The sequence below is a fragment of the Panthera onca genome, chromosome B1, assembly GCF_046562875.1.
Source record: "Panthera onca isolate mPanOnc1 chromosome B1, mPanOnc1 haplotype 2, whole genome shotgun sequence".
NCBI classification, from domain to species: Eukaryota; Metazoa; Chordata; class Mammalia; order Carnivora; family Felidae; genus Panthera; species Panthera onca.
In genome coordinates this window covers 183722218-183749199 of record NC_138342.1, presented here as the reverse complement: position 1 = coordinate 183749199, position 26982 = coordinate 183722218, and the positions used below count along the sequence as shown (strand labels likewise).

At 42.1% G+C, this 26982-nt stretch overlaps 1 protein-coding gene across 2 annotated transcripts in view; it reads left to right on the top strand.

Annotated features, from left to right (window-relative positions):
• MTMR7 (myotubularin related protein 7) overlaps positions 1–26982 on the top strand; it is a 125325-nt gene that overhangs the window by 5242 nt on the left and 93101 nt on the right. The window contains exon 1 of one of the 2 annotated variants that reach the window (XM_078445381.2): positions 13239–13604. The exons of the other annotated variant lie outside the window; for it this stretch is intronic. Coding sequence (XP_078301507.1) covers positions 13581–13604 — 24 coding nt within the window. The 5' untranslated portion in view covers positions 13239–13580. Of the gene's footprint in view, positions 1–13238; positions 13605–26982 lie in introns of those variants that run through there. 2 annotated transcript variants of the gene reach the window in all.

Below are 26982 nucleotides of genomic sequence, written 5' to 3'. Positions count from 1 at the left end.
CGATGAAATGGATCATTGATTGACACATTATTGCAATTGAGATACTATATTCTACATATGACTGCAAAAACAGCCACATGGTTATGGTTATGTAATCTTATATCTTGGTAGAATATTGCCTCATAGTTTGCAAGACCATAGAATCTCTAGATATCCTTTAACCTAGCAAGCTAAACAGCAAAGAGTTGAGATAATTGATCCTCAAGAGAGATGTCACCACTGCTGGCACCCCTGTTGCTCAAGGCTGCCAGCCACTACTATTCCAAGGCTTGTGGAAATGCCCCCCTTGTGCCTCTAAGGTGGAGGGAGGTGTGTTTCTAAAATGCACAGTCAAGCCAATCCCTTTGCATTCTAACGTAGACATAATGTTATAAATAGAAGCTCAATACAATGTAAATAGTAGCACAATTAATAGCACTGTTTGCGTCACCTCCTAAGGAATGGCCCGGAAATCGAGTCATTATTTGTGAAGACTGAGCACTAACCAACCTGCTTCCAACGTGACTCCTGGGCTAGAATTCATTCATAAATTAGCGATTATCCAAGGCGACTCACTGCAAAATGGTAGAATGACTAGGGACAGAACCCTGACAATAAACTTGATCTGTTCTACCTGAAAATAATGGGATTCCTACTCTATGCTGTGCTTAAGCTGTTTTGTGCAGTGGCGAGAGAGTCAATGATGACTGCCAGATATAAATGCAAACATCGGTGATTCTCAGCAAGTTAGGTCCAGATCAAAGCCATGTTAGTTCACCATTTTGAATGAATCTTGTTCACTGCTTTTGTTTACAAAACTATTCTCTCTGCCAAAGAAGAGAAGAATTTTCTTGCAGAGCCGTCATTCAAAATTACTCATTATCTCCACAAGAAACCCCAGTGCAACCGAAGAACAATTCCTACATTTGTTTATTAGAAATCTCAAATTGTCCCGGCTAGGAGACCCACATTCACGTACATTTTGCCAACATTTAGCATCTGTATCTAAATAAAAAGAAGAGGGAGATTAAGGTAAATTTTATTAATTATGTAAGTTCTATGGCCCAAATACCAAAGATATATTTCAGATTTTTACTAAAAGTTAAAGATCAGTTAAGTAATTTTTAAAGAACATTAGCTTTAAAGCACCACGAAACATTCCACTAAACTTGACTGTACTTCATAGAAAGATCTTTGGTTTGGGCGTTTTTGTTGTTGCTGTTGTTGTTGTTGTTTATTTGTTTGTTTTGTTTTCTTTGTGGTTGTAAAAACAGCACTGCCAAGATCCTGACAACTCAATAGGGGAGCGCCCTCCTCTTTTCTTTTTCCAACTATTGTTTTACATTTGGGATATTTGCTTTTATTGTTTCCTCATGGAGAATAAGCCTGCTTTTCTCCTTAAAAAAGGGTTACTTCTCAGAAAGATTATTTTTGAATTGAAACTTTAGGAAGTGAATACTTAGAAGATCTCTCAACTCTTCAGTATCCAACTTACGTTTTGCTTTAAAAACACACACACACACAAAAGCTAATCTCCACATAAATAGTTGCTTTGAATCATGACACTATGTCATGATTATTGAATATGACTTGCTTTGAATTGAGATGGCCTTTAAAATATCATGTCCTTTACATTATTAAAATATGCCCTGTGAATGTTTGTAAAATATTTTTTAAAAATTGAAATCACCCAAAAACCTACGACCTGGTTGTAATTGCTATACCGGTACATTTCTGTCTTCTATTTTCTTTCTCTTTACTTGCACACATATGTACATATGCACACATGGCTTTTGAAACACAATTCAGGTCACACTGTATATACAGTTTTTTATCTGGTTTTGGGGCTTACAATTTTGCCATAAGTATTTTTCTATGTCATTAAGTATTCTTTGAAAAAAAATTTACAGCTCATACAGTATTTTACATATGACCACATATTTTATTTAATAATTGTCTTTTTTTTTGCTATTTGTTGTTTCTAATGTTTCCACTAATCAAAATGTGACCAGGAATACTGGATGGATTAGAACTGGAATGCAGATGATTCCAGATTGTTAGGTTAGGCAAATCCTATCCCTTAGGGGTCCATTGGAATATGATTATTTCCACAGGAACTGAAGAAATTCCTGAATTTATAAAAACTTGAACGTTGGGCAGGTATTTGCTAACGTCTGATGCATTAGGGAAGCCTGTGATGCAGGCTGGGTACCAACCTATCCGCCAAGTGTACCCGAATGAATGCACAACTGAACATGGGATGAAAAAGCATATCCCCAGACAGCATGTAAAATGGTTGGGGTCTTTGCTAGTTAATTCCTGGATGATGTGAGTCTTGGCTGCATCTTCTGGTGCTTTTTACCTTTGGACAAAGCAGTGTCACTGAGGAAACGTGCCAGGGAATCCCTGAGTTCCAGACATACTCCTCGGTGCCTACCAGTACAGCAGCAACCCTGGGTCCCTCTGGATAATTAGGGTCGATCTCCATGGCTAGCTAAGTATCTCTTTCCGGGGTGCTTTTGATTTAATGGCATGAGGAGTATCAGAGCAATCCCCATTTCTGATTCAACAGGACTCCTGTTGTGTTCCCCCAGTGGAAGCATTTCTACCTTAGTTTTTATAGTTTTTATAGTTTTGGACCAAAAAGTCCAAAACTGTAGGGTCACGGAGCAAAAAATAGTAAGTGTTTGAGTAGGTTTAATAATAAGTGTTATTCCCATTTCCACCCCTGGTTTCTTTGACTCATATATTCTACCTGTAGGAAAAAACTTGTAATATTGGAAACTCATTCAGAGCATACACTCCATCTTGTAGGACATCACCTACTCTTTGAAGGTGTTTATCTCTTAGTTGGTGTCATAAGAGTCTTTAACGGGTCATTCCATGAGTTTATGAGGCCAGCGGCTTCTGAGGGAATGGACATATAGCAAGATCAATAAACACTGTGGACATTTGCCCATTTCTTTGCCTATTTTTGTGTAACACACTTTTCTTTCTTTCCTTCTTTTCTTTTTTTTAATTTTTATTTTTTTGCTACAAAGAGATATTTTGTGGGATACTGTGACGGTGAATGAATAGGAAGTAAGTCCAATGACAAGGTGCTGATAGAGGTATTGTGGGCAGGAAAGACAACTCCATATTTAAAAAAAATTAACGTTTATTTATTATTGAGAGACAGACATAGAATGTGAGCAGAGGAGGCACAGAGAGAGGGGGAGACACAGAATCTGAAGCAGGCTCCGGGCTCTGAGCTGTCAGCTCAGAGCCCGATGCGGGGCACGAATCCACAAACCACGAGATCATGACCTGAGCTGAAGTCAGACGCTTAACTGACTGAGCCACCCAGGCTCCCCAAGACAACTCCATACTTAAACTAAGCATTTATTCTATTGAGGGAAAATATCTGCTCCTTCCATGGTGGAAGGGGTTCAGTATAATCAACCTAGCACAGGTGGCTGGCTGTTTCACCAGGGGTGGTTTTGTACAGAATAGGGGGAAGCAGCCTTCCTCTCTGCTGTGGGAAGACTGGGCACCCAGAAATGGTGGTACTCAAATCAGACTCAGTGAGGGAGGGCCACATGGCTGAGTTCACACAGAACCTTTATTCCTACCACTGTGGCTGCTCACACATGAGCCCATTAAGGATGCTCTGCAGAGGCTGGAAAAGTCTCGAGTGACTGATAACAATAAAATGGATTATTTGTCCATATATTATTGAGAATGTTGCCGTGTCAATGGATCAGATGTCCTATAGTATTTACACGGGATACTAACATTTTCATACTGTAGGCTCATCCTGAGAGATCAGTCTGGAAATATTTTCCTTAGTTCTCATTGCCCAACTCCAGTTTTTTTCCTTCCAAGTTCCTGACGCTTGAACAAACTCGTGGTCCCATGCTTTAAATTGGCATAGATCTGCACACCTGGCCATCTGTCCTTCAAGGCATGTGGAGTTCCCAGAAAAACTACGCAGAGCTCTGCTCATAGGGACAAGTGCCCTTCCTTCCATCCTTTGTGGCCACTTGGACGAAGCTGCAAGGCTGTGACATTCCACTCCCAGCTGGTACGAGATTACTGTGAAGAACCACCTATAAACCAGACTAGCATTTTTCTTTGTGAGCTGCTTGCATCAAATGCCCCATGAAGTCCTAAGTGTCGACTGAGGGAGAGAAGCATGGGGGTCTGAGCCGCTTTCTCACGTAACGCACTTGTCCTTTCAGGATAGGCTCTGGTAGCATCTCCTAGGTCCCACTTTCTCCTGATTCTTGAATATTGCTAACATGGCGGCACGATGGATCAGGTACCATTCAATTCATATGCCACTTCTGCATCTTTTAAAAATTAGCATGAAGGACCACCTCGCAACAACTAGGATGGCTACTATTAAAAAAAAAAAAGTAAAATACTGGAAATAACAAGCTGGCAAAGATGTGGAGAAAGCGAGACCCTTGTGCACTGTTGGTGGCAACGTAGACTGGTGCAGCCACTGTGAAGAATAGTACGGAGGCTCCGCGAAATATCCAAGTTTGAATTAGCATATGGCCCAGCAATGCTGCTTCTACGCATACATCCTAAAGGACAGAAATCAGAGTCTCCAAAAATATGTGTGTGTGTGTGTACATCCATATTCATGGTAGCATTATTCACAACAGCCAAATGGCGGAAGCCACACAACTGTCCGCTGATGGACGCTTGGAGAAGTAAAATGTGGTATCTACGTACAAAGGAATTTTATTCAGCTTTCTTTTTTTTTTTTTTTAACGTTTATTTCTTTTTGAGACAGAGAGAGACAGAGCATGAATGGGGGAGGGTCAGAGAGAGGGAGACACAGAATCTGAAGCAGGCTCCAGGCTCTGAGCTGTCAGCACAGAGCCCGACGCGGGGCTCGAACTCACGGACCACGAGATCATGACCTGGGCTGAAGTCGGCCGCTTAACCGACTGAGCCACCCAGGCGCCCCGATTCAGCTTTCAAAAGGAATGTATTTCTGGGGCACCTGGGTGGCTCAGTTGGTTAAGTGTCCAAGTTCGGCTCAGGTCATGATTTCACAGTCCACAAGTTTGAGCCCCCCGTCAAGCTCTGTGCTGACAGCTTGCAGCCTGGAGCCTGCTTTGGATTCTGTGTCTCCCTCTCTCTCTGCCCCTCCCATACTTACTGATCCTCTGTCTCTGTCTCTGTGTGTCTCTCTCTCTCAAAAATAAACATTAAAAATTAAAAAAAAAAAAAAAAAGGAATGTAGTTTTGACACCTGCTGCGACACAGATTACTCTTGCAGGGATTATGCTAAGGGAAATGAGCCAGTCACAAAAAGGCAACTCCTGTAGGATTTTACTTAAATGAATTACCTAGAGTTGGCAAATTCAGAGATCCAGAGAGTAAAATGGTGGTTTCTAGATGCTGGGGGGAGGGGAAAAGAGGAAGTTACTGTTGTATGGGCACACTACTGTTTTAGTTTCACGGGTTGAAGAGTTCTAGAAACGGATAGTAGTGATGGTTGTATACCAGCGTGAATGTCCTCAACACCACTGAAGCGTACACGAAAAAAAAAATGATTAAGATGGTAAATTTTGTGTTATGTGTATTTTACCAAGATTAAAAATAAAAGAAAACTTTAAAAAATCAGCACAAAGGCACTGTGGGGCTCGTGGTGGGCTATGCCAGGAACCAGGCGTGATTCTTCAACTGCAGCTTGCCAGAGGCTCCTTACCACATTCCTGTCCGCTGCAGATACCTTGAGCGTCTTTGGATCTGCTGGGGCCAAAAGGCCCCCTGTGTAGACCTGTTTGCACCACAACCCAAACCAGTTGGGAGAGCCTTGTCTTGCTCCAGGCCCCACTCAGAGCTGGCGGCTCAGTACTAGGTTAGAGCAGTGGTAGGGGTTCCAAGTGAAGCAACATGCCTTTCCCATTGGAGAAGCTATTTCACCTTCTGGCAAGTTGAAGCTGTGTCCCAGACTACTGCATATCTCCGGCAACTTCACTGACATTGCAGCCCATTCTGGATTTTCCCAGAATGCATTGCTTGCCCTCTGACACATGTGTGCCTTGCTTGGGCATCTTGGGTACCTGCTACTTTCTGCTTACCAGGCCCCAATTTTTTTTTTAATGTTTATTTATTTTGAGGAGAGACACAGAGCGTGAGCAGGGGAGGGGCAGAGAGAGAGAAGGAGACACAGAATCTGAAGCAGGCTCCAGGCTCTGAGCTGTCATGACATGACAGAGCCTGACATGGGGCTTGAACTCAGGAACTGCGAGACCATGACCTGAGGTGAAGTCAGACGCTTAACCGACTGAGCCACCCAGGTGCCCCTCTGCTTATCAGATCTAATCAGCATGATGTTATCAGCCTAGGGGGCCGGCGTGGGATTCCTGGGACAGCGGACAGATCAAGGTCCCCCGTGGACAAGCAGTAACAAAGAAGCACAGAAATTCACTTCCAGATGGACACAAACTGCTTATGATCATCTCTGCCTAGTGGCATGAAAAGACAGGAGTCATTTTGGAAGAACTGTACCTGGAGGAAATACTGAAGTGAATTTTGAAATGAACCTAAGAATTTGACGGGAACACACAGTAGGAGCAAAGACATGAGGGTAAGATAAGCCGATGCAAGATACAGAAAGTGATTGGGTGACTGAATGACCAAAAAAAACCCTATGTGGAGCACCTACTAAGTGCCAGTGGACTCGCTTGGCTCAGTTTGTACGAGAGAACGGTAGGACGTGGTCAGGCGTGAAATGACAGGATGAGGAAACGGTACTTGATTCAGAAGGCCGTTGTCAATCGCTTGAAGACTTGAAGGTCCGTCGCTGGAGAGGGCCATGATCCAAGCGGCTTTTTACGAAGACGCATCCGGCAGCAAGCAGAGGCTGCGGTTCCAGCCAGGATGAAGCAGTGTGGACTTGAACTAGAATAACGACTGGAAAAGGGAGGGGGCGGGACCAGCTGAGGAAATGCTTGCGGAGGAGGGAATCTACGTATGTCTGGATAAGGGCGGCAGCAAGAGGCATAAGCCAAAAACAACTCCCAGCTTTTGAGCTTCAGGGATTGGGACCAACAGGCGAAATAATGAGGTCAAGAGGAGGATGTGGTGTTAGGTAGAAGCTGGTATCACGAGACTGAAGCATCTTGAGGGCAGGGGCTGTGGCTGCCTCACGTTTTTATCCCCAGTACTTGGCACAAAGCGAGTGAGCACTCAGTAAGTATTTGCCACAAAATATGTTCAATTCTCCCTCTCACTGAATTGTCACATACACCCTAAGAAGGGGGTGTAATTTTCTCTAATTTTTTTTTTGCTGTCAATTATTGTTGTTTTTATTTTGAGAGAGAGAGAATGCAAGCAGGGGAGAGGAGGAGCAGAGGGAGGGAGAATCTGAAGCAGGCTCCATGCTCAGCACAGAGCCCGACACGGGACTTGATCGCACGACCCTGAGATTCATGACCTGAGCTGAAATCAAGAGTTGGACGTCGAGTTGACTGAACCACCCAGGCACCTCTATCAATTATTTTTTTTTATTTAAACCACTGAAGGCATATAAAAATGTAGGAAGTAATATAATAAACATCCATACAGAGAGAGATCTACGCAGCTTGAGAAACAAAATAACACAGGTTTTATCATTTATGCCCATCTTACAGCTGAGAAGCCTGAGGCTCAGAGTGATCAGAAAACTGGCTCAAGGTCACATAGCCAATACATGCCAGAGCTGTGATATGAAAATAGGCCAGTCTGCCTCCAGCGCCCATGTTCTTTTTTAAAAAAAAAATATTTTTAAGTTTATTTATCCTGAGAGAGACAGAGACGGCGTGAGTGGGGGAGGGGCAGAGGAAGAGGGGGAGAGAGAGAATCCCAAGCAGGCTCTGCACTACGAGCTCTCGAACCATGAGATCGTGACCTGAGCTGAAATTAAGAGTCAGATGCTTAACCAACTGAGCCACCCAGGAGCCCCTCCAGTGCCCGTGTTCTTAACCACATCTAGTTTATGCCATCGATGAAACTCCGAGTGGGGGCATCTTGCAGGTGGATGGAAATATAACACACGAAGCGGAGAGAGAAATGAGGACGAAACGTATTGATGTGGAGATTCTCTGCATCAAAGTGCCAGTTGAAGGGATGGCAGTGGAAAGACAATGAAGAGTGCACTGAGGACAGACCTGGGTTTGAGCAATGCCCCTTCGTGGAGAGAGAACAAAATGTAATCGCCTATTTTAAAACCGTGCCTGTTCACAGAGCAAGTGCTGTTTTTAGCTGTTCTAGAGTTTCCCTTTTGTTCCTAGAAAAAGGGCAAAGCTGCCTGTGATCCATGGAGCGCTTCCTCTCCGTAACTGGCTTAGGGCTACGCCAAAGGAGCCTTCGATATTTTGCATCATCAAGTTTATAAAAATCCTGAAGGTGAGGATATTATTTCTTTTCCAGGCAGAACCCCCGGTGCAGCTTTGCCGGTCATATTGAGTATCTAAATGCATTTCTATCTGAGACTAGACTTTTCAGAAAAAGCTGCCCAACTCCACACATAGCACAGACCACAGAGGTTTAACAGTGCTGAATAGGATTGCATTGAGTTTGTAATCATTAGCAATCCTACCCCTGAGGAAACATTTTTTCGTCTTCGCTGCCAGATCAGAAGTTTTAGTTGCCTCAGGAGAAATGTAAGTATGCCGGAAAAAAGTCTTACAACTATTTGATGAGTATCCACATCTCCTCAGGCCACTGAAGATCACAGGATTTTGGGAAAGTTCCCAGTTAATGTCAAGTTTTTGTTTAAAAATTTCTACAGCAATATTATTTAACAACTCAAATATCTATGTGATAAAAATTTCTTAAGATGGTCTCCAGAAATTTGGTGATATACGATAAAGTACTTTAGGTCTCGCTTATGACAAACCTCTTAGGGCTCCTTAAAGACACTATCGATCCCCTTTAAAATGATCAGAAACACAGAAAGTGCAGACAGATTACCTTGACTCTCTCCTGGATGTCCGTTCTCTGTAAATTCAGGATAGGCTAGTCCAGGTACAAAACTTAAACCATTAAATTTCAGTGGCTTCAAGCAACCATAAAAACGTGTTCTTTTCACTTTAAAGACTCTGCTGTGACTCTTCAGGGTGACTGCTTTCCCACTGATGACTCTGGCAAAGGGTCTATTTCTTTCTTCCTTTATTTCAAGCCAATGCTGCATAGTTTTGGGTCACAGTCACATCACACATTTAGAGTGAATTTACTGTCATTATTTTCTCTATAATCTCAAGGTATGATCCCCGAATATCAAGACAGGGAAGAGGAAGCTGAAAGGCCACCCAGGTTGTGCAGAGCTTTGGTTCCAAAATGGTACATGGCACTTCTCACAATCCACTGGACAGAAATGGCCCTGGGACCTGGGTGGCTCAGTTGGTTAGGCATCTGACTCTTGGTTTGAGGTCAGGTCATGATCTCATGGTTCATGAGTTTGAGCCCTGCCTTGGACTCTGTGCTGATAGTGGGGAGCCTGCTTGGGATTCTCTCTCTCCCTCTCTGTCCCTCCCCTGCTTGTCCATGCTCTCTCTCTCTCTCTCTCTCTCCCTCCCTCCCCTGCTTGTCTATGCTCTCTCTCTCTCTCTCTCTCTCTCAAAATAAATAAACTTAGGGGCACCTGGGTGGCTCAGTCAGTTAAGCCTATGACTCTTGATTTTGACTTAAGTCATGATCTCACAGTTCATGAGATCAAGCCCCACACTGGGATTCTCTCTCTCTCTCTTCTTCTCTCTGCCTCTCCCCAGTTTGTACTCTCTCTCTCTCCCTCAAAAATAAATAAATGAACTTAAAAAAAAGTCCACACGGCCCCACCCAACAGTAACAGTGTTGAAAAGTAAAGTCTCCTGTGTGCCCGTGAAGAATGGGAGAATTAAATATTGAGGAGTACAGTCATATCTACCACTTTTACAAGGTGAAAACCACTGAAATGTGAGACACTGATCATAAAATAAGGACAACTATGTTGTGCCTTGGCAAGGGAAGAAGTGGTTTGATGAATATGAAGGGAACTAGATCTTAACCCTATTATCTGATGTTTTTCTTGGATGATGAAAATAGTTATGGTGAGGGGCGCCTGGGTGGCTCAGTTGGTTAAGTGTCCAACTTTGACTCAGGTCACGGTCTCACAGGTCATGATCTCACAGTTCGTGAGTTTGAGCCCCGCATTGGGCTCTGTGGTGACAGCTTGGAGCCTGGAGCCTGCTTTCGATTCTGTGTCTCCCTCTCTCTCTGCCCCTCCCCTGCTTGCACTCTGTCTCTCTCTCTGTCTCTCTCAAAAATAAACGTTAAAAAAATTAAAAAGAAAAAAGAAAATAATTTTTGTGAAATACACTTCTTTTCCATCAAGGATTCACAAATACTAGAGAAAAATAGCCATTTTCCAACCTGTTGGGCAAAGGCTGATGTCATGCAGATCTAGGTGTACATCCATCTGTAAATCATGTAGTGTGTTAAGAGTGAGGACTTTTTTCTCTTCTTCTCACTTCTGGGTTCTGGGGCCAGACGGAGAGAGTTCTGTTCCATGAAGACTCACAGATGCGGCATCCATTGAAATTTCCCGGGGTTCGTTCTAGGCACACCAAATATCAAACTTCAAGAACTAAGTGTGTGATTCTGACTGTACCCATTATTTTCTGTATAATCAGTACGGAAAATGCAGAAAGTGAATCGGTCTCCTTGAGGCGTCTTACGGTGTTTCCACCTGCTCTGGTGCCATCGTCCTTGATCTGCTTTTCATTTCCTTGGCATTGTCTGCATCGCTGTTACGGAACTTGGCATCTTTCTCTTCTAAATCGCCCTTCAGTCTCCCAGTATCTGCCACAGTAGCTTGTGCATGACCATCGGTTAATTGACGTGTTTCTTTTTTTTTTTTTAAGTTTTTATTTTATGCTCACCATGACAAGGGCAGTCCTTAATCCCATCACCTATTTCACTCCCCCCCCCCCACCCCGCCCCGTCATCACCCCTCTGGTAACCATCAATTTGTTCTCTGTAGTTAAGAGTCTGTGTCTTGGTTTGTCTCTTTCTTCCTTTCCGTGTTTGTTTTGTTTCTTTAATTCCACATATGAGTGAAATCATGTGGTATTTGTCTTTTTCTGAATGACTTATTTCACTTAGGATACGCTCTAGCTCCATCCATGTCATTGCAATCAATGTCAATGTTTCTTAAGTAAACAAGTGGCTAGTTTCCCTCTTTGTCCCACTTAGGATCAACAAAGTTAGCATTTCGGTGATGTACTCCTCATTCCCTCACTTCACTGCCCTCCAACTCCTGCTGCTTTGTTCAATCTTTTCTGCCCCACTGAGTGGTGGTACAGAGAAGCAGTGAAACTTGGGGTCAACGTTGTGTGTGATCTAATAGTCTGAATTGTGACTGGGGCTGAGGGAAAAGTGGGGGAGGGTTCCTCCGAGAATCGTTAGACCAAACTAAAATGTTTATTTATAGATATTTCTTTCCGCACTGTTATTTTATTTATAAATATTTATAAACATAAATTTACAAATTTATTAAGTTAACATAGCTTGTTCTATGTGAATTTACCCCGATAATTTGAATTTTTTTATTTTTAAACATTTTTTTAATTTATTATTTTGAGAGAGAGACAGAGACAGAGAGAGCATGAGCGGGGGAGGGGTAGAGAGAGAGGGAGTCACAGACTGTGAAGCAGGCTCCAGCCTCTGAGCTGTCAGCACAGACCCCAGTGCAGGCCTCGAGCTCATGGACCGCGAGATCATGACCTGAGCTGAAGTTGGACACTTAACTGACTGAGCCACCCAGGTGCCCCTTGATTATAATTTTTGACTCACTTTAACCTAATGCTGATTTCATAGCTATCATACGGGAAGATGTATTTTTAAACGAATCTGGATTTTTTTTCTTAAAATTAGGCTATTTATATCGTTCAGATTTATGGCTTCACATGTACCAATTAGTGTTGTGGGTGCTTAAAAAAAAAACTATGCAAATATGAAGACGAGTCGTATGCAAAAATTACTCACCAAGCAAACTCTTGATCTGCCCACCAGTAGGAGGGACAGAAGAGCCCTGAAATCACACAATTCCAAGATTATTATCTCATTCAGAATGCAAACCCCAAAGTGAATATAAGAAGCCTAGTACTTACGGAATTTAGAGATGGAACCCCCTTTAAGGTCATTTAGGCAGGTAACTTTCATTTTACAAATGAGGAGATTGAGGCCAGTGTATGAGTTGTGAAGATAGTGCTCCTGATTCTGTGCCTGGTGTTCTTTAGTAAGGTAGAAATTATACCCTGGGTCAGTTTTGTCATATGCAGTCATCAGTTTATCCTTCTTGTCCTAATTGTCTCCCAGAGCAGTAGGAGACTGAAATGCTAGAAAAGATACATGAAAAAGATCTGGACACTTTAAAATAAATGTAACACTGTGTGGTTTAAACATTTATTTGGACAGCTGCAATGTGCCTACCATGCATTGAACAAAAAGAGCTAAAACACAGAATCTCTACAGTTAAAGACGATTAGAAAGAGAGATGAATAAAAGCTAGGAAAAAATTTGAATAGATATTACTCTTTTTAAAAATGTTTATTTAAGTGATGTCTACATCCAACATGGGGCTCGGGCTCACGACCCCAAGATCAAGATCTTCCGACCGAGCCAGCCAGACTCCCTGAAGAGATATTATTTTAAGAACTCTGTACAGTTCTGTGAAGTTTTAGCTATGGTGGGCAGTTGTGCACTTAGGGTTGCAAGAAAAAAGGTTGCGGGGGGGGGGGTTGCATTTCTTCTTTAGCCTTTCCCAATAGCTGAATACTAACAATAGCAACAACAACTCTTAATGTCGTAAATGGAAAAATGATACCTTATAATGGGTGTTTTGTATCTTTACCTTCCAGTTCAGTTAGAGCTAAGTGAAGACAGCAAATGAGCACCCAACACGGTGCCAAGGGAAAGCATCTCTTCCAACAGTAAAGTGGCAGGTTGATGTGAGATGCCTGACTTAATAGAACACCACCTAAGGTTCTAACACTGTTGCTTTTATGTCCACCCTTACTCCCAACGCTATGCCAGCTGCTCAAGTGCTCAAACATACAGGCAGCCCACCAGGCCATCCTGGACCTGGAATGCAAGCGGCAGCCTCTTTTCTGCCCCACCCTGAAGTCCTACCTATCCTGGGACGCCCTGGAAGGAAGCCGGATCAATGGGCGGCGCAGAGCTGCGCGTACTCCCCAGCTCTCCTCCAAGAGGCCACACCCAACACAAGGCCCCCATTGTGTCTTGGGGAACAGTAGCCTCACAGTACTCCGGCCGCCCCTCTTACAGAGAAGCGAGCGGCTCTTGACGACCCCAGCCAAGAGCGGGCTTGGGCGGCCGCGCGCAGGGCAGGTGGCAGGAGCGCAGAGGCGCGCGCGCGCTGTAGGGCCGCGCTGGCGCCCCGGGGCCCGCACGCCGGCCTCGCGCGGGCGCCGCCGCACCTGGAGGCGGAGCCAAGCCCCGCGGCCCGCCTGCTCCCGCGCGCGAAGCCCCCTCCCCGCGTCCTTCCCGCCGCGCTGCAGACGCGCGCAGGTGCGTGAGGCCGCGCCCGCCCCGGACCCTGTGGAAGTGGGCCCGCCATGGAGCACATCCGCACGCCCAAGGTTGGTGGCACGGGCGCGGGCGGAAGGGGGAGAGCGGGAGCTGGAGGAGGGATGCTGAGCGGGCGGGAGGCCCGGCTTTCCTGCGGGGCGCTGGCCGAGCCAGCAGCGCGAGCGAGGGAGGAGGCAGCGCTCCAGCATCTCCCGGTTCGCTGTGAGGCTGGGCTTTCTCTTGCTGCCTTACAGGCCTAGCTTTGGCTGCTGCTGGATCTAACCTCTTGTCCTTGAGAGTGCGCATTGCACATAGGGGTGGACGGGAGGGAACCCCGGTTGTCCGTTGAGTAATGGGGCTGCTGATCCGCTGATAAACGCTCCCTTCTAGCCTGGCACTAGGTTGCTGCTGCTCCCCACCCCTTTCGCGCGCCCCCAAATTTTCTCCTGCCTGCTCTGGGCCGTTGAAAGAGAAACAAGCCTTCCTGAGGACAGGTGCCAGCAAACGAGTTCTGTGCAGGTGGATTGAAGGCACTCTGGAAGCTTGTTGAATCTAAGCGTTCAGACCCACCCAGCTCGCCCTTCCGCTTCCCCATCCTCAGGCTATCAGCTGCAGTGGACTTTACACGGAGCAGATGATCCGTATTCGCTGTGGGGGGAATGTTACTACCGGTCCTTCCATCTTCTTGCCTTTTCCGCCAGTTTGGTTCCTTGAGGAGAAGGGTGCAGCTTACAGATTCGTCCACCGGTGTGTTTGAAACAGCGCCAGCTTTTGCCACTCAACAAAAGCGCCTCGTCCCTGGCCATTCCAGATAAATAACCCTGGGATCGTTGACCGCTGCACCAAACTTTCCCACTGGCAGTTGCACTACTAATATAATTTAGGGTGAAGACGATGATCGACTTTCCCGTCTGATGAAAACTCTAAACTAGTGAAAGAATATATTTCACAAGCTAGTTGGCTGTCTCTCGTTACCACCACCACAGCGTCCTTGGATTTCCAGGATGATCTCACCCCAAAATCTAGGCCCTTGACAGAGTTAAGGCAAAGCTGGGTCTGTGTGGTCAGAACTTAGGCGGCCCCAGGGATCCCATTCATTTCCCCCCCCCCCCCCCCCCCGCAAAGGGGTGAGGGAGGGGTGGGCATAGCTTTGTTACAAGTCCAGTAAGAAGAATTCATTCCTAAATTCTAGGATGGTTTTTAAGTACCTCTTTGTAGAAGCAGCTTTATGATGATCTCATGTCAGTAGAAGAATAAATCTTTTTTAGTTTGCTAGATAGTGTCCGTTCCAATAGTAAATTTAGGTTGTATTGATTTTGCACTGTGGCATTAAATTGTTGCTTGACTATTGGGAACTTGTAAACATAGAAGAGAGTGCCACAAACCACAAGGTTGGTGGCTCAAAGCTTTCAGGATTTAAGTGGTGCTAAATAATTTATTCCGGAATGACCAATTTAACTCATGGAGCCCTTCTCTCCTTGCCAAGGGCATCTTTTCTTTGTCATGATGAAGGGGGCCCTGTATAAAAATGATGTCTGATGTGAATGTCAAGAGTGATAGAGTGACATGGTACTAGAGACCATGAATTTGAGGAGTAAAGGCCTTTTCTAATCTATATTCAAGCTGTGTCCAAAGCCATGTGTGTAAACCTGAGCAGCAAGCGAGATTCTACTTATTCTTAAAACTGGTGCTCATAACCACTTCTAAGCAGTGCAGTGCCTCAAACCAAAAGTCCCCTTCTGTCAAAAATGGGGGGGACATGGAGAATTGTCTGAAATGTCATTGGACTGAGGTCATTGACGTTTAGGATAGTGCAGGTGGAAAAAATTAAATACAGAGATTGGGTGGATCAGGTTCGTTTACTCATTCATTTCATTTCACAAGCACTTGAGAACCTTTCATGTGTGAGGCTGAAGCGTCAGGGAGCGCGAAGCATCAGGGAACTCCTGTTTGGACGGGGAGGCATTTGCACATGTGGACAGAGATATATACAAGAGATAGTGGCAGGGAGAGGATGGACGGAGGATCAGCTCTACCGTAAGGGGTGAGGGAAGCCTTCTTAAAGAAGAGTGGAGTCTTTCTCTCTTTGTTTTTGGGAAGGAGAGAGAGAACGTGTACAAGCAGGGGAGGGGCCGAGAGAGAGGGGGACCTAGGATCTGAAGCGGGCTCTGTCCTGACAGCAGAGAGCTCAATGTGGGGCTCGGACTCACGCCATGAGATCATGACCGAAGACAAAGTCGGATGCTCAACCGACTGAGCCACCCAGGCGCCCCGAGAAGAGCGGAGTCTTAACATGTAAGGAGTCAAGGAGGACCAGGGGCACTTGAAACAGCTGTCACGCAATTGTGTCAATGTGATGTGTTGTAAGATATCGTTACAACCTCAAAGAAGCTGAAACCTTCAGAATGATGAAGACGAAAACGATGAAATGGTTCCTTAACAGCATCTCTTTTTCCATTTTGCATTTTTAAGCGCCAAACTGATTTTCACAGTATAAATGAAAAATAATAGGACAAGACTACTTACAGAGTATGTGTTTCAAAGTCTATAACTAGTGATAGTTATATTCATCTTATTACTTGCTTCTGGTATGCTCTGGGAGAGCTGAATAGGTAGATTGCCTTAGATTTCATGATTCATGTTTCGAGCTATAAGGATATAAGGATATTCAAAAATTTAGTGTATCTGACCCATAGTGGGTTTTGAAGCGATATTTACCAGGTAGGTAGCAGGTTTTTATTTTAAGAGGAAAAGAAATACACGCATGTGTATACATGTGTGTATATACATGTACAGTTGCTTTGCTACTACAATGAAAGTCATTCATTTTTTATAAACTATATGATACCCATCACAGCCCCTGTGTTCTCCTTCAGTCTCTGGAGTGCAGTTTAAGGAGACAGATGTACATGAATAATCTGGAATACTTTGCACATATTTCTTTCTGTGTGTGTGCGTGCGTGTTTAACTGAAGCCTTTAACAGAGCATATGTTAAGCAGGGTGTTTCTCTCCTACAATGGTTCCTTTGTAGAAAAAAAAATGTTTCAAGGACAAGCTAATTTGCAGGTGGGTCAAAGTGTGGACGCCAAACCTTATCTGTACTCATCACAGTGAACTTCTGGGTTTCTACTTCACTGTCTGGATTTCTTCACCACTCTCAGAGCTTGCTAGTAAGAAAATATCCTGCAAGAAACTTAGGGATAATTTGGGTTCATTTCTATGAAGAGGCTTCAGGAATCCTGGACATAGCTTGAAGTGTTTTGTAGGATTTTGTTTGGTATTGGATTGAAGCCAGTGTGTCTAGAATCCTGGCTAAGTAATCTCTAATTTTTATGCTTTTGTCTTTCTGGAAGACATTTTTTTTTCCACGTCAGTAGATTTTAGGTGTAAAATAAAATATGTGATGACCTCCCAAACTGTAAAACTGACCCTGAAAATGTCTTCTCTTTCCACCTCATTTCCCTAGTTTGAACCATTACTGGAACGGCTTCCTAACTGGTCTCTTACTGTCCTGTTTGCTCTTCTCTATCTCCTTCTCCACAGAGGAAGCCTGGTGATGCTTTTATGGCACAAATTGATCATGTTACCTACCCACTGAAATTCTTGGGTAGCTTCCCTTTGTACCCAGTATATAAAGGGAGAATACTCAGAGTGGCTGGTAAGGTCCTTTGTAGACTGATCCCTAGTAACTTCCCCAGCCTCATTCTGTGATAGTCACTTTCTTATTCACTACCCTACAGTCACAACCAACCTTAGTGGGTTTCTCAAATGTGAGCTCTTTTCTTCCTCGGGACTTTTGCACTGCTATTCTGTCTGTTGGATACACTTAAAAAAAACATTTATTTATTTTTGAGAGACAGATAAAGGCAGAGTATGAGCAGGGGAGGAGCAGAGAGAGAGGGAGACACAGAATTCAAAGCAGGCTCCAGGCTCCGAGCTGTCAGCACAGAGCCTGACGCAGGGCTCAAACTCACAAACCGTGAGATCATGACCTGAACCGAAGTTGGATGCTCAACTGACCGAGCCACCCAGGCGCCCCTGGGAGGATACACTTTTTAAATTAAAAAATTTTTTTTTATTTCAGAGAGAGAGGTTGGAAAGAGAAAGAGTGAGTGCATACACACATCATTGGTAGAGGGGCAGAGGGAGTGAGAGAGAATCTCAGGCAGGCTCCATACTTACTGTGGAGCCCGATGCAGGGCTCAATCCCATGACCCTGGGATCATGACCTGAGCTGAAATCAAGAGTCCTCACGAGACCCTCAACTGACTGAGCTACCCAGGTGCCCCTAGGGGATACTCTTATTCTTACTCTTCACCTGGGTAGAACTCATCTTTCTTTTTTTTAAAGTTTATTTATTTATTTTAGGAGGGGGAGAGAGAATCCCAAGCAGTCTCTGTGCTGTCCTCACAGAGCCCGATGTGGGGCATGATCCCACAAACCGTGAGATCATGAGCTGAGCCAAATCCAAGAGTTGGATGCTTAACTGACTGAGCCCCCCAGGTTCCCCTAAAACTCATCTTTCTAGTTTCAGGCTAAATAGAATGTCCTCAGGGAGGTTGTTGCCCAGTACCTTCTCGAAGTCAGGCTTGCTTGTTAGAGTGTATAACCAAACACAGTATTTCACCTTATGCTCCCTGTTTTAAGTTTTAGGTTTATTTGAGTGTTTAATGTCAAGCTCCTCTAGACATTGTTTAATGTCTGGACTAGGAGCCCCGTGAAGGTGAGGATCATGTCTTGTTCACCCCTGGATCCACGGCACCTAACACAGTTCCTGGCCCCAGTTAAGGACACAGTAAATAAACTGATAACTGAATAGTAGGAGGAGTAACTTTTGGTTTCAGCTCTTCAGTTTTTAGTGTTTGCTTTAGTTATCCAGGCCTCGTGGGTTGTACCCATGACGAGGTACAGTATTAGATGTAATAGTGTTTGGTACTTGTAGATGTCAGTATATTGTTATACACACTCACACACACATATATATACACACATATAAATGATAGTATTTTTTGATTATACGTAGTTTTAATGAGAGAATCCAAATAACATGAAATTCACCATTTCAGTCATTTTAATTTTTTTTTTTAGTCTTTATTTATTTTTGAGAGAGAGAGCACAAGCAGGAGAGGAACAGAGAGAGAGGGAGACAAAAAAAATCTGAAGCAGGCTCCAGGCTCTGAACAGTGAGCACAGAGCCCGATGCGGGGCTTGAACTCACGAACTGTGAGATCATGACCTGAAGTCAAGCGCTTAACCGACTGAACCACTTAGGGCCCCACCATTTCAGTCATTTTAAAGTGTACAAATGTTTGTCACTGCATTTACAATATTGCGCAACTATCACCGTTACCTAATTCAGAGCACTTTCATCATCCCCAAAAGAAACCGAGCGCCTGTAGGTATTTAGTCATTAGTCCCCCAAGCCAACCACTAATCTACTTTTTGTCTCTATTAGATTTGCTTATTCTGGACATTGCATATAAATGGGGTAAATATAAGACGTGGCCTTTTGTGACTTCTTTCATTTAGCATAATTTTTTCCTATGTTCATTCAAGTCATAGCATGTTACTGATACTTCATTCCCTTTTATTGCAGAATAATATTCCATTATGTGGATATACCACATGCTGTTTATCCAGTCTCCAACTTACGGGCATTTGTTTCTGCTTTGTTGATTATTATGAATAGTGCTGCTATGAACATTCCTATACTTTTTTTTTTTTGTATATGAAAATAAGTTTTTAAAAAAAATTTGGGAATTGTTGACTCACAACGTTGCATTAGTTTCAGGTGTACAACTTAGTGATTTGACTAGTTTATACGTTATGGTAATGTGTATTGGCAAGTGTAGCTCCCATCTGTCCTGTAACTGCTCTTGCAGTATCATTGACTGTATTCTTTCTGCTCTGCTTTTAATCCCATGATTTGCTTATTCCATAACTAGAGGCCTGAATCTCCCTCTGCCCTTTACCCATTTTGCCCAACCCTTCACCTCCTGAAAATAAGTTTTTAATTCTCTTGAGTGTATCTCTAGAAGTAGAAATACTGGGTCATAGAGTAATTCTATATTACTTTTTGAGGAAATTATGTTTACATCTTATGTATTCCTCTCCTGTGATTCCAACAAGACAGAATGAACTTCAGTAGTAAACAGAACCTAGATACTTTGGAAACAGCTGTTTAGACAGTGCAAATAGATAGGTTTGCATCAAAAAAGAATATAGATTTTAATTGTTACACATTTAAACAGTTTCTTAGAGAAACAACATCGTGAGCATGAAATTATATTTCTATCATTCCAATTCCAATTTGTGATAGTATACCCTTTTTACATAAAGTGTGCTTTTACTCTCTTACTGAACTTTTTGCCCAGTGTTATCTTAGTGCATATATCTTATAATCAGAACTCACTCACCTACATATTGTTTTAATGAATGTGTATTACTCATTTGACTATAGCTTGCCTAACCTGTTTCCACTATTAGGGATTTGGATTTTAAGCCCTTATGAAAATCCCTGGTTTAATTTTCTTTATAGTTCCCGGAATAGAATGTCTTAAAGTAGGAACAATCCTATAAGGGTATTACATGATATCTCTCAGTATTTGAAAGATTCTTATATGGCCCAGCGTTTAGGCAAATTCTTTATAGTTTCAGCAGAAACAAAGGGTAGAGATGGCAGAGGAGAAGGTCTTGCTGGATATAGAGAAGTTGTTTCCCACAATTATTCCTGTTTGTACACAAGAAATTAGTTCATCTCTTCAAGGAAAAGAGGGATCTATACAAAGGACTCTTGGCAGTGAAGATACAGAGATATTTCAGGCATCTGGGAAGAGAATCCTGTTTTTTTTTTTTTTTTTTTTAAATTATTGAAGTATAGTTGACATACAGCATTATCAGTTTCAAGCGTGTAACATACTGATCCAACATTTATATACATTATGAAGTGATTACCATGATAAGGCTAGTCACCATCTGTCACCCTACAAATTATTACAATGTTATTGACTGTTCCCTGTACTGTACTTTATATCCCTGTGAATTTTTGGTACCTGGAAGTTTGTACCTCTTAATCTGCTTCACCTACTTTGCCCATCCACCATTCCTCCCCTCTGGCAACCACTCATAATTCTGAGTATGTTTGGGTATGTTTATGCTTTGTTTTATTTGTTTGATTTTTAAGATTCCACATATAAGCAAAATCATATGGTGTTTGTTTTTCTTTGTCTGACTTATTTCACTTAGCAAAATACCATACGTCTAGGTCCATCCATGTAGTCGCAAATGGCAAGACTTCATTCATTTTTATGACTGGGTGATATTCCATTGTATAAACATACCAAATATTCTTTATCCATTCATCTATTGATGGATTCTCAGATTGCTTCCATATCTTAGTCATTGTAAATAATACTGTAATGAACAGAGGGACACATCTGTCTTTTGGGATTGGCATTTTTATTTCCTTTGGGTAAATACGCAGTGGTGGAATTACTGGGTAATATGGTAATTCTATTTTTAATTTAAAAAAAAAATTAACGTTTACTTATTTGGGGGGGAGGGAAGGCAGAGAGAGAGAGGGAGACACAGAATCTGAAACAGGCTCCAAGCTCTAAGCTGTCAGCCCAGAGCCCGAATTGTGAGATCATGACCTGAGCTGAAGTTGGACGCTTAACCAACTGAGCCAGCCAGGTGCCCCCTCGTTTAATTTTTATTTTATTTTATTTTTTTAATTTACATCCAAATTAGTTAGCATATAGTGCAACAATGATTTCAGGAGTAGATTTCCTTAGTGCCCCTTACCCATTTTTTTTTTTTTTTTAATTTTTTTTTTTCAACGTTTTTTATTTATTTTTGGGACAGAGAGAGACAGAGCATGAACGGGGGAGGGGCAGAGAGAGAGGGAGACACAGAATCGGAAACAGGCTCCAGGCTCCGAGCCATCAGCCCAGAGCCTGACGCGGGGCTCGAACTCACGGACCGCAAGATCGTGACCTGGCTGAAGTCGGACGCTTAACCGACTGCGCCACCCAGGCGCCCCTGCCCCTTACCCATTTAGCCCATCCCCCCTCCCACAACCCCTCCAGTAACCCTCTGTTTGTTCTCCATATTTAAGAGTCTCTTATGTTTTGTCCCCCTCGCTGTTTTTATATTATTTTTGTTTCCCTTCCTTGTGTTCATCTGTTTTGTCTCTTAAAGTCCTTATATGAGTGAAGTCATTTGATATTTGTCTTTCTCTGACTAATTTCGCTTAGCATAATACCCTCCAGTTCTATCCACGTAGTTGCAAATGGCAAGATTTCATTCTTTTTGATCGCCAAGTAATACTCCATTGTATATATATACCACCTCTTTTTTATCCATTCATCCATCGATGGACATTTGGGCTCTTTGCATACTTTGGCTATTGTTGATAGTGCTGCTATAAACATGGGGGTTCATGTGTCCCTTTGAAACAGCACATCTGTATCCCCTGGATAAATGCCTAGTAGTGCAATTGCTGGGTCGGAGGGTAGTTCTATTTTTAATTTTTTGAGGAACCTCCACACTGGTTTCCAGAGTGGCTGCACCAGCTTGCATTCCCACCAACAATGCAAAAGAGATCCTCTTTCTCCGCATCCTCGCCAACATCTGTTGTTGCCTGAGTTGTGAATGTTAGCCATTCTGACAGGTGTAAGGTGGTATCTCACTGTGGTTTTGATTTGTATTTCCCTGATGATGAGTGATGTGGAGCATTTTTTCATGTGTCAGTTGGCCTTCTGGATGTCTTCTTTGGAGAAGTGTCTATTCATGTCTTTTGCCCATTACTTCACTGGATGATTTGTTTTTTGGGTGTTGAATTTGATAAGTTCTTCATAGATTTTGGATGCTAACCCTTGATCTGATACGTCATTTGCAAATATCTTCTCCCATTCTGTCGGTTGCCTTTTAGTTTTGCTGATTGTTTCCTTCTCTGTGCAGAAGCTTTTTATTTTGATGAGGTCCCAGTAGTTCATTTTTGCTTTTGTTTCCCTTGCCTCTGGAGACATGTTGAGTAAGAAGTTGCTGCGGGCAAGATCAAAGAGGTTTTTGCCTGCTTTTGTCTCAAGGATTTTGATAGCTTCCTGTCTTACATTGAGGTCTTTCATCCATTTTGAGTTTATTTTTGTGTATGGTGTAAGAAAGTGGTCTAGGTTCATTCTTCTGAATGTCCCTGTCCAGTTTTCCCAGCACCATTTGCTAAAGAGACTGTCTTTATTCCATTGGATATGCTTTCCTGCTTTGTCAAAGATTAGTTGGCCACACGTTTGGGGGTCCATTTCTGGGTTCTCTATTCTGTTCCATTGATCTGAGTGTCTGTTCTTGTGCCAGTACCATACTGTTTTGATGATTACAGCTTTGTAGTATAGCTTGAAGTCTGGGATTGTGATGCCTCCTGCTTTGGTTTTCTTTTTCAAGATTGCTTTGGCTATTTGGGGTCTTTTCTGGTTCCATACAAATTTTAGGATTATTTATGCTAGCTCTGTGAAGAATGCTGGTATTATTTTGATAGGGATCCCTAGTTTAATTTTTTGAAGATCCTCATTTTCCATAGTGCCTACACCAGTTTACATTCCCACAGACACTACATGAGGGTTTCCATTTCTGCACATTCTTGCCAACATTTGTCATTTCTTGTCTCTTTTTTTTATATTAGCCACTCTGACAGGTTTGGGGTGATCTCTCATTATGGTATTGATTATCCTTTCCCTGATAATTAGTGATGTTGAGCATCTTTTCATGTGTCTGTTGGCCATTTGTATGTCTTTTTTGGAAAATGTCTGTTCAGGTCCTCTGCCCATTTTTTAATTGGATTGTTGCGGGGTTTTTTAATGTCAAGTTGAATGAGTTCTGTATATATTTTGTGTATTCGTCCCTTATCAGATATATCATTTGCAAATATCTTCTCCCATTTAGTAGGTGGCCTTTTTGTTTTGTTGATGGTTTCCTTTCCTGTGAAAAAGCTTTTAAGTTTGGTGTAGTCCTATTTATTTTTGATTTTTTTTTTTTTATCCTTTTCTGTGGAGATCCAAAAAATATTTCTTAGACTGATCATTGAGTTTACTGCCTGTATTATACTTTATGAGTTTTATGTTTTCAGATCTTATATTGAAGTCTTTAATCCATATTGAGTTTATTTTAGTATATGATGTAAGAAAGTGGTCCAGTTTCTTGCATATATGTGTGGGTTTATTTCTGGACACTGTTCTGTTCCGTTGATCTGTGTGTCTGTTTTAGTGCCAATACCATACTGCTTTGATTACTGTATGTTTGTCGGTTAGTTTGAAATCTGGGAGCATGATAGCTCTAGTTTTGTTCTTAAGATTGCTTTGGGTATTTGGGATCTGTTGTGGTTTCATACAAATTTTAGGTTTACTTATTCTAGTTCTGTGAGAAATGCCATTGGTATTTTAATAGGGATTGTATTAAATCTGTAGATTGCTTTAGGTGATATGGACATTTTGATAATATTGATTCTTCTCGTCCATGAGCACAGTAACACTTTCCATTTATTTGTGTTGTCTTCAGTTTCTTTCATCCATGCCTTCTCATTTTCAGAGCATAGGTTTTAAAAAAAAATTTTAATGTTCATTTATTTTTGAGAGAGAGAGAGAGAGAGCGAGCATGATTGGGGGAGGGGCAGAGAGAGGGGGAGACACAGAATCTGAAGCAGGCTCCAGGCTCCAAGCTGTCAGCACAGAGCCTGATGCTGGGCTCAAACTCACAAACCTTGAGATCATGACCTGAGCCGAAGTTGGATGCTTACAACTGACTGACAGGTGCCCCCAGAGCGTAGGTTTTTAAACGCCTTGGTTATATTTATTCCTAGGTATACATTTTTTTTGATGGAATTGTAAATGGGATTGTTTACTTAATTTCTCTTTCTGATACTTTGTTGCTAGTGTAAAGATTTATTAGCAACAGAATAATTTCTGGGTATTAATTTTGTATTCTGCAAATTTACTGATTAGTTCTAATAGTTTTTTTGGTGGGGTCTTTAGGGTTTTCTATATTATGTCATATGCAAATAGTGACACTTTTATTTCCTCCTTACCAACTTGGATGCCTCATTTCTTTAGCTTGTGTGATTGCTGTGGTCACTTGTTCCTGATCTTAGGAGAAAAGCTTTCAGCTTTTCACTGTTGAGTGGGTTTGTTACATATGGTGTTTGTTATGTTGAGGAATGTTCTCTCTATACCCACTTTGTTGAGAGTTTTTATCATAAATGGATGTTGAATTTTGCCAAATGTTTTTTGTTTTTGCATCTACTGAGATGATCATATGATTTTAATCCTTCTTTTTGTTAATGTAGTATATCACATTGATTGATTTGTGCATATTGAACCATTCTTTCAGAATCCCATTTGATTTTGGTATATGATCCTTTTAATGTATTGTTGACTTTGGTTTGGTAATATTTTCTTGAGGATTTTTGTGTTTGTGTTCATCAGGAATATTGGCCTGTACTTTTATTTTGTTGTAGTGTCTTTGTCTGGATTTGGTATCAGGGTAATGCTGGTCTCACAGACTGAATTTGGAAGTGTTTCTTTCTGTTGTATTTGTTTGGGACTAGTTTGAAAAGGACAGATGTTACCTCTCCTTTAATATTTGTTAGAATTAACTTGTAAGTCCATATGGACTTTTGTTTATTGGGGTTCTTTTTGATTACCTATTCAATTAAAAATTTTTTAAGTGTTTATTTTTGAGAGAGAGAGCATGCATGGTCTTCTAGTTCCACATTGTGAATGGGGGAGGGGTAGAGGAGGGGGTGTGTGGCAAAGGATCCAACGCTGGCTTAGTGCTGACAGCAGAGAATCCAGTGCAGGGCTTGAATGGGGGAACCGTGAGATCATGACCAGAACTCAAGTCGGAAGCTTAACGGACTGAGCCACCCAGGTGCGCCTACCTATTCAATTTTATACTAATATTTGGTCTGTTCAGATTTTCTCTTTCTTCCTGATTTAGTTTGGAAGATTGTGTGTTTCTAGGAATTTACCCATTTTTTTTTTAGTTTCATCCATTTTTTTTCTATGTCCAATTTGTTGGCATATAATTGTTCATGGTGGCCTCGTCTAATCCTTGGTATTTCTATGGTGTCGGTTATAGCTTCTCTTTCATTTCTGATTTCATTTATTTGGGCCCTCTCCGTGTTTTTCTTCTTCAATCCGCCTGAAGGTTTTTCAGTTTTGTTATCTTTTCAAAGAACCAGCTCTTAGTTTTGTTGATCTTTTCTATTGTTTTTAAAGTCTGTGTTTCATTTATTTCCCTTCTCATTTTTATTACTTCCTTCCTTTTGCTAACTTTGGGCTTTTTCTTTTTATAGTCCATTGGGTGGAAGTTAGATTGCTTATTTGAGACTTTTCTTATTTCTCGAGGTAGGCCTGTATCACTATCAACTTCCGTCTTAGAAATGCTTTTGCTGCATCCCATGGATTTTGGACCATTGTTTTTCCATTCTCATTTGTCTCAAGGTATTTCTGGATTTCCTCTTTGATCTCGTTGACTCAGTGGTTGTTCAGTAGTAGCATGTTGTTTGGCCTCTATGTATTTGTGGGTTTTTTTTTTAGTTTTTTTTTCTTATAATTAATTTCTAGGTTCATATTGCTGTGGTTGGGAAAAAAATGCTTGATTTCCATCTTCTTAAATTTATTTATTTATTTATTTATTTATTTATTTATTTTAATGTTTATTTATTTTTGAGAGAGAGAGAGTGTGAGCGGAGGAGAGTTGAAGAGAGAGGGAGACACAGAATCCGAAGCAGGCTCCAGGCTCTGAGCTGTCAGCACAGAGGCCAGCGTGGAGCTCAAACCCTTGAACTGTGAGATCATGACCTGAGTGGAAGTTGGATGCTCAACCGACTGAGCCACCCAGGTGCCCTCAGTCTTTTTAAGTTTACTGACAGTTGTTTTGTGGTCTAACATGGGATCTGTTCTGGAGAATGTTACATGTGCACTTCAAAGGAATGTATATTTTGCTGTGTTTGAATGGTATATTTTGTATATATAAATCCATCTTGTCAATTATATCATTTACGGAGTCTGTTTCCTTATTGTTTTTCTCTCTGGTTGATCTGTCCATTGATGTAAGATGAAGTGTTAAAGCCTACAATATTATTGTATTGCTGTCACTTTCTCCCTCTATGTCTGTTACTATTTGCTTTACATATGTAGGTGGTTCTTTGTTGGGTGCATAGATACTTGGAATTGTTAAATCCTCTTGTTGGAGGGATCCCTTTATCATTTTGTAATGCCCTTCTTTGTCTCTTGTTACAGTCTTTGTTTTTAAGTCTGTTTTGTCTCATACAAGTATTGCTACTCAGGTTTCTTTTCATTCCATTTGCGTAGGATGTCTTTTTCCATCCATTCACTTTCAATCTGTGTGTGTCTTTAGGTCTGAAGTGAGTCTCTTGGAGGCAGCATATATATGTG